Consider the following 7,436-nt stretch of genomic DNA (forward strand, 5'->3'; position numbering starts at 1 on the left):
TGCTGGGGTCAAATGACCCCAGCAAGGTAGATGTCAAGATGCTTCAACCAATTGATAATTCTTTGGCAAGATAGCAAGGCAACTTTAATCCAGAATGTTAATTTGCATGTAGAGACTACCATGCTGAAAAAGAGGACAGTATATTTGCTGTTCAAAATTTGTTCATACTGCTTTCTCCAAATTCTGAAATTAAGTGCAGTGATTGCTTCGTGTTTTATGCAACATCATATCTAAGTAGTTAATGGATCGATGGCTTCAGGGTGATGAGTTGGTATCAACTAATGTCTGTCTCCTCTTTTAAAGGTGGGAGGAAGAGCGCTATCCTGAGGGCATTAAATGGAAATTCCTAGAGCACAAAGGTCCTGTGTTTGCTCCTCCATATGAACCTCTGCCTGAAAACGTCAAGTTTTACTATGATGGTGGGTCACTAGGGGTCCCATTGGGAAAAGAAAGTGGCATTTTTATTAGGGATTGGGGGTTCTTTCAAGGAAGGGAAGAGTGAAGTGGTGATCTGATTTAATGATTTGCTTCTAAAGCAGATTCCGTTAGAGGAACAAACGGAACAATGTTAGAGGAACAAACAATGAAAAGTCTACAGGATTCTTTGGTTTAGAATGAATTAAACGGGTGCACTTACTCTCCTTTTGATACACATCACAACTCAGATGCACCTGACAATGTTTTGCACTGGCAAGGACAATATCTAACCAGTGCAGCCTGTGATTGTAGCTATGCATCATCATCACTGGTCTTCCTCAGGCATTCTGTTTATTCCCAGTGTTGGGGTCTGTCTCTCTCTCTCTCTGTTATTAATTAAATTGCAATTTTCTATAGCCCATTATTAAATTTTACAATAACACCTGCTTGAAGTGATCAGAATAAAAGGCCAACATTATTTTAATACAAGTGATTGGGTTCCAGCAGGTTTGATCATATTAAATGGAGGACCAAATTAACTAGGGATTGGATTAAGTGGAAGGCAAAGGCTTTTGAGTGGATGAAAATTGAATTTTTGACTGAAGGGACATCTGTTCCTGGAACTGCTTCAGAAACTGTTCTCTTCAGAGATTGGGCTGTTCCCTGGCAATAGTGTGGGCTTTAAATTTTTAAATAACTGCAGGATTCTTCTGTTAATTAATAACACATTTATTTGCATGTCCAAGTCGCACTGTCTTCAAAAATGAGGTATCTAATTCACAAGCCAGCTATTAAGAGAGCCACTCAACATCATCTTCTCTGTGCACAAGGCATTGTCCAATTTAGAGATTACCCCAGTATTGCTTGTAGACTTAAATAATCCTTCCACACTTGGTCTGCCAGCTGCTAGGCTACCAGACTGAATAGAGGAGTCTCTCCCTTTCCTAGTCCTTCTTTTACAACAGAATGCCTGCTTCCATCTGATAAGATGTCTGTAATTATTGCCTGAGCTATTGTTAGAGCTCCCAGTCACTTGCAGCACCAGAATCTGTAAATTAGCTTTTAAAGCCAAAGCAGCTTACTAGTTGCTCTTTGCTTTATAAGCCAAGTAACATGTCCAGAGCTCTGGATATCTTCCATGGTCTTTGAAGATGCACTTCCATTATTGGAAACTTTCCCAAGCCATTGAGAGAAGGAAAGTTAAGGAGTGAAATGCAGTTCAAGCAGATCTGGTTTCCCCAGCTGTGTTTCCAAAGTTGGTGGTACAGAGTAAGTGGGGTTACCCCCAACCTTTAGGTAGCTTTTGAGCACTCTTAATAGTATTAACCCTAAAACAAGACTGCCTGATCACTTCTTTTTTTTTTTTAATCATCTGTTTTTCAGCCCAGACACTTTTTCCTTCTACAGTCTGTTTGAGGGTGTTACAAACTGCCACTGGCAAGTGACCCTCAAGTTTCCATTCCCTTTTGGCTCCACACTCCTCCTCTGTCACTCACCTGTCATTTCTCAATGTTAAATAATTTGAAGAGGTTACTTCATCCCAGAAGGGGTGGGGTGGATTTAAAGCCAGGCTTCACTGCTTCATCCTTATCTGTGTTGTCCCTGTCAGTGGTTGAGTCCAGGCTTCCATGGTGTCAGTGTTGCTGACTGCAAGATCCCACCCTGTGCTGCCCAGTTGTCTTAATTATTGTGTCCCTTCTGGGTCTTGAATCCAGCACCCGTGGCTCTGCAGGCTAATCAACCTCTGAGCTAGATCAGTGGGCTTTTGGTCTCTGCTTGCCCTGGCAGGACTTGGGCCTTAGAACAAGCACCCACAAAGTGCTGAGGGTCACTTATAGCAGAGTCCCTCATCTTGGTTCCCTGTTGCACGGCTTCCACGTGTAGCCCCTTATAGCCATGTCCATTCCACTAGTTGTTAACAACAGAGAATTTGGGTTTTTTCTACTAACTGTCCTGCCCTCTGGGCCACCAAACAGAGTCCCAAACATAAATCTTTGGCTCCCTTGGCCCAAAAGATACAACGGGGGGAAAAAACGCGCAGCTTAGCGCTGCAGCGATCCACACATCTGTGGGTCCATTCCCCATGCATCCCAGGGCACTGCTAGCCAGTTTGTGGGGTGTCTCCCCCCTCAAGGGCATTCAGACCTGGCACCACTGCCAAGTGTCTGTCTCTTTCTCTCTCGCCCTCCCCCCAGTGGCTGGGGTCTGCTTTCATGGCTCCAGGTCCTTCTCCATCTCTGGTCCCCAAATCCCACACAGTCAGGTGGTCCTCCTTACCAGGGAATAGTCTCCAGGAGAGGTAGGTCTGCAGCTTGCCCTGAGCTGCATCTCCTGTCTTCATCCTCTCTAGTTTGCAAAGTCCTCATGTTAAAGTGACCTATCCCTGTGGCTCTTCCCTGTAGTCTTTCGCTAGTAACAGGAGTGAAAACCCGTTACATGGGGTCCTTTTCTATGCAAGTAAACTGTCACAATGTTTTCTGTGACAAGTAAACTAGCAGCAGTCCTCTTAGTTTTTAGTGTTGTCTGTTCTCTCACACGTTGGGTTTCTAAACAAGATACCAAAAGAAGGCTGATTTCTTTACTCTGGCCAGATAGTTCCTTCACTTTAATGTCTGCACATGGCCAACTTTTTTTTTTTCTTTTGCACACAGTAAATTAAAAGGTCTATATTCTATTTTCTCAATAGCTAGTTAGTCGGTGGTAATAGTAGTAGTTTTAGCATTGGCTTGTGAGAGAAAACAATTCACTAGGAAAAAAACACTGATGCGCAGACTCTTCACTAGGTTATCAGGATCTTAAATATGCCTTGCTACTAGTTATTAGGGCTGTGTGAAATTTTGCTGGGTGTTTCGTTTCGAAGCCGTTTCAAAGAGTTTTGAGCTCAAAACGGCAAAATCAAAATGAAACAAAAGCCTTCAAAATAGCTTCAAAATGAAACAAGGTCACTCGAAACATTTCAAGTTTCAAATTCAGGCTTGGCTTCAGCGCCGGCCCCAGCCAGAAGCATCAGCTTTTTGTCATCCCACGCAGATCTGGGGGCTGTGGCCCCCAGGAGGATTCTGGCACAGCCCCCAGCCTTCCCAGGGGGCACCGGCCCCCAGATCTGTGCGCTGGATGACAGCATGCTGTTGCTGCCAGCCGGGGCCAGGAGTAGCACCAGTGTTCCTGGCACTGGGTGTGGGCTGCGCCCACCACCAGTCCCAGCCAACAGCAGCAGCCTCCTGTGATTCGGCAGGCAGATTGGGGCCTGCCCGTATCCCTGGGAGGAGTCTGGCAGAGCCCCACAGCCCTCCCGGGGGTGTGAGCCCCTGATTTGCCTGTCGGCAGCAGCACCAACCTTCCAGGCACTGGGTGTGGGCTGTGCCCAGCACCAGTCCCAGGCAGCAGAAGGAGCCTCCTGTGATCCGGCAGGCAGATTGGGGACCCGCCCACACCCCCGGGAGGGCTGTGGGGCTCTACCGGACTCCTCCCAGGGGTGTGGGCAGGCCCCCGATCTGCCTGCCCGGGCCCCAGCACTGGGAAGTTTGTTGATGCCGCCAGTCCCAGGTGGCAGTACCTGGCTCCTGTCATCTGACAGGCAGATCAGGGGCTTGCCTGCACCCCCAGGAGGGCTGCAGGGGCTGTTCCGGACTCCTCCTGGGGGTGCGGGCCCCCAATCTGCCTGCTAGATTGCAGGAGGCTGGTCTTGCAGCCTGGGACCGGCAGTAGCACCAACCTTCCCAGCATGAGGAAGGAGTCCGGCACAGCCCTCCCGGACATGCGGGCCCCCAGACCTGCCTGCCGGATGACAGGAGGCTGCCTGCAAATGGCAGTGTTGCTTGTCAGCACCTTGAGGTGCAGTTTCCCAAAAACCTCTACACCTATCTCTTTGAAACTGGCAGGCTTCATGCCCTCAGATACCATCTCTGCAAGCATCATCCGAATCCGGCTAGAAATGATGAAGTTAAAGCCAGTTTTTTGTGCTTCCCCATTATTGCTTGTGGGCAAAACATTGAAACAGCAAAACAGTTTTGACGAAACGAAACAGCACAGTGGTTTCAAAACTAAACGAAACTCTAAACAAAACGCTGTTCCGTCAAAACAGAAGTCGAAGTGGCATGATGCTGTTTCACACATCCCTACTAGTTATCATGTGAGAGAGAGATGGAATCCTTCCTAGGAAGTACTGAAGCCTCGTGTCATCAGGAATGCAATCTGGGACTGAAGGGCTAAGTGTTGAATCTGCAGCTTTGCTCTCAAACCATCAGAGGTCCTCCTTCCTCTCAGCAGTCTGGCAGCCGAGATGAAATCTGACCTCCCTATTCACTGAAAGATCAGTTGGTCTCTTAAATATGACTAGCTTTTGAGTTTGACTTGGAAAGTGCATTCCCATGGTACCTTAGTGTCTCATTCTCTTGGTTAATAGAGGTTTGGCATGCTTTCCTGTGATGAAAGCGAGAGGTGAATGTTTGGTATCACCTGCCAGCCAATATAAGGACACTATGGGTATATTTCTTGGCAAATGAGGTTGCCTCATACCTAGCTAGAAATAGCTGCTTATCATTAGAAGTGCAATTGAAAGAGATCTTTTGGGGAAGAGGGAATGAGAAAATGATTTCTTTGTAGGCTTGTTAAATATGGTGGAAGGGGAAAAGAGAGGATTGAATAGAATCCAATAGTTTTTCCTTCTCACCAGCACCATTCCTGTCAACTGGGATTTGCACACCTTTGGAAATTTTATCTCTTGGCTAGTGGTTTGCTGCAAGGAGTTGTCCCTTCTTCCCACTGTATCTGTTTCAGGACTGTCTAACATTAAGTTGCTTGTTACTTCTTGCTTACTACTTTAGATTTCAGGGTAATTTCCTCATTGGATTAGAACCATTTAATGGAAATCAAACTCATTTTTTTTTTCCATCAATCTTCAGTGCCTATTTAGGGGTTACTTGTCTGCAAAAAAAAAATCCTCTCTGAAATGGGGAAAAGCCATACACATCCCTAGCGTAACTATTCTGGTTGTGTATTGTACCTCCATAGAAGGCCAGTACTGGTTAGAGACTTCTTGCATGCCTTGAACCTTGCATGGGTGGGAAGAGTAGATTGACATGTGGGGACGAACATCGCTGTGTCTCCAGTTCTTTGGCTGACTTTTAAAAACTCCTTTTTTGTAGGTAAAGTCATGAAGCTGAGCCCCAAAGCAGAAGAAGTTGCCACATTCTTTGCAAAAATGCTTGATCATGAGTACACTACAAAGGAAATCTTCAGGAAAAACTTTTTTAAAGACTGGAGAAAGGTATGCAATCCTGGACTTGGATGTCTGCCAAAGCTGCTATTGTCTTCCAAGGGCTAGGAAGTGACTAGGGACTACTCTGACTCTGTGCCCAAAAACTCTAGTGTGAGTGGCAGTGGACCAAGGGCAGCCTCAGATTTAGCTTTGGAGCTTCCAGCTTGTACATAGTTTACCAGGAAGGGCCTGCTGATAAATATGTTCTCAAACAAGGGTCGACCTTTTCCAAGGCAATCTTACCCATCATGCCACATCACAGGCATGGCTGAGTTGATCATTGCGTACATCACCGAAGAGCCATCATAATCTTTATGTTGGAGACAAGCCCCTTCCAGGGACCTACCAAGCAGGAGCTTCATCATCTCAACCAATGTAAGCATGCCAAAAGATTGAATTAGATCCATTGACAAAAGTTGCCTAGGCAAGCCTCTCTTCCCCCCAGTTATCTCAACAACTTGAAAAGGTTACTGTGTAATAAAATGCACACTATTATGCAATGTTTACAAAGATCAGGCTGTCTTAAAATTCTATGCATCAGAAGTTCTCTTCATCCATCCCTTTCTCTCTAACCTTCACTATACATAGCACTTGATAGAAATTGGAGCTCTTTCGTAGCAGTTGACAATCTGTATTTATTGTCAGTACCTGTTCTGTGTTGCTTTACAGGGCTGGGAGGGACAAATATTTTTTGCATGCAAGAAGGCTTAAAAGCTTTGCCTTTTCCCTTCAAGGAAATGACTGCAGAAGAGAAGAGTACTATTAGCAACCTCAGCAAGTGTGACTTCACCCACATGAGCCAGTATTTCAAAGCTCAAACAGAAGCTAGGAAACAGATGTCCAAGGAAGAGAAACAGGTACTCTAAGGAACTGTAGAAAACTTTTTGATATGTTCATCCACTTATGACTCTTCTGTCATTATGCTCCTCTCTCATACTGAAGGAGTTAGCTGAAACAATTGTCTCACAATTTAAGGGTTCCTGGTGACCTTGCCATGGTGTTGAAGGCACTGGGTTTTTGTTCCCTTTGAGCATCCCTTAGATTTTTGTGTGTGTGTGTCATTTGCTTCCTTTAACATGTCTATGAGTAATATCTCAGGATAAAATTTGAATAAGGAATCGCCACCTGCTGAGCCTTTCTCCTTAACTGAATGTCTCTGATCACACTCCTCCTGCATTGTGGTGTATAGTTAAGACAAAGTTTCTTAGAAGCAGGTAGCCCTATATTTCCTCAGGGCCACTTCAGTAAGAACAAAAGGCTTATCTGACCATCTAAATTTGCTCCTGTGTAGTGTCTTTGATAATGAAACTCCAATCTAACACTACTTCAGAGGTCTACTAATTGTGGGGAAATATCTTTCCCAGTAGCACCAAACCCCATGGTGTCAGCATTCAAAGGTTCCCAGTGTGAAACTCTGTCTCACTTTGCTGACTTTTATTGGTTAGTTTCCTCTGTCTGTGCTATTACTAATGGAGTAGAAATGACTTTTTTTGTCAGGTCTCAGTTGGCAGATCATCAGTGACATTAGTGGGAGAGCATGCAGCTTAATTAAGGATGCATTGATTTCTTTATACCTTTTCATCTCATGGCTTAGGACCTGAACAATAGGAATTCCCTTTCTTTAAGCAACATGTTTTGTTAAGTGCAGTCAATCAAGAGATCTTAAAATGGGTGATGGGTCAAGCTTAACAAGCAGTCTTGTTAAGTTATTAGCTAGTTGTGGTCTGCAGACAGATGAATGGGGGGCGGGTTGATGTAG

The 7,436-nt window shown here is 45.1% G+C and overlaps 1 protein-coding gene across 2 annotated transcripts in view; it reads left to right on the top strand.

Annotated features, from left to right (window-relative positions):
* The window catches only part of TOP1 (DNA topoisomerase I), a 52,342-nt gene that overhangs the window by 28,898 nt on the left and 16,008 nt on the right, over window positions 1-7,436 (top strand). For both annotated transcript variants that reach the window (XM_025191203.1, XM_025191210.1), the window contains exons 9-11: window positions 304-419; window positions 5,565-5,686; window positions 6,412-6,534. In XM_025191203.1, the coding sequence (XP_025046988.1) occupies window positions 304-419; window positions 5,565-5,686; window positions 6,412-6,534 (361 nt within the window). The remainder of the gene's footprint in view (window positions 1-303; window positions 420-5,564; window positions 5,687-6,411; window positions 6,535-7,436) is intronic.

This window comes from Alligator sinensis, unplaced genomic scaffold, assembly GCF_000455745.1.
Source record: "Alligator sinensis unplaced genomic scaffold, ASM45574v1 scaffold76_1, whole genome shotgun sequence".
NCBI lineage: Eukaryota > Metazoa > Chordata > Crocodylia > Alligatoridae > Alligator > Alligator sinensis.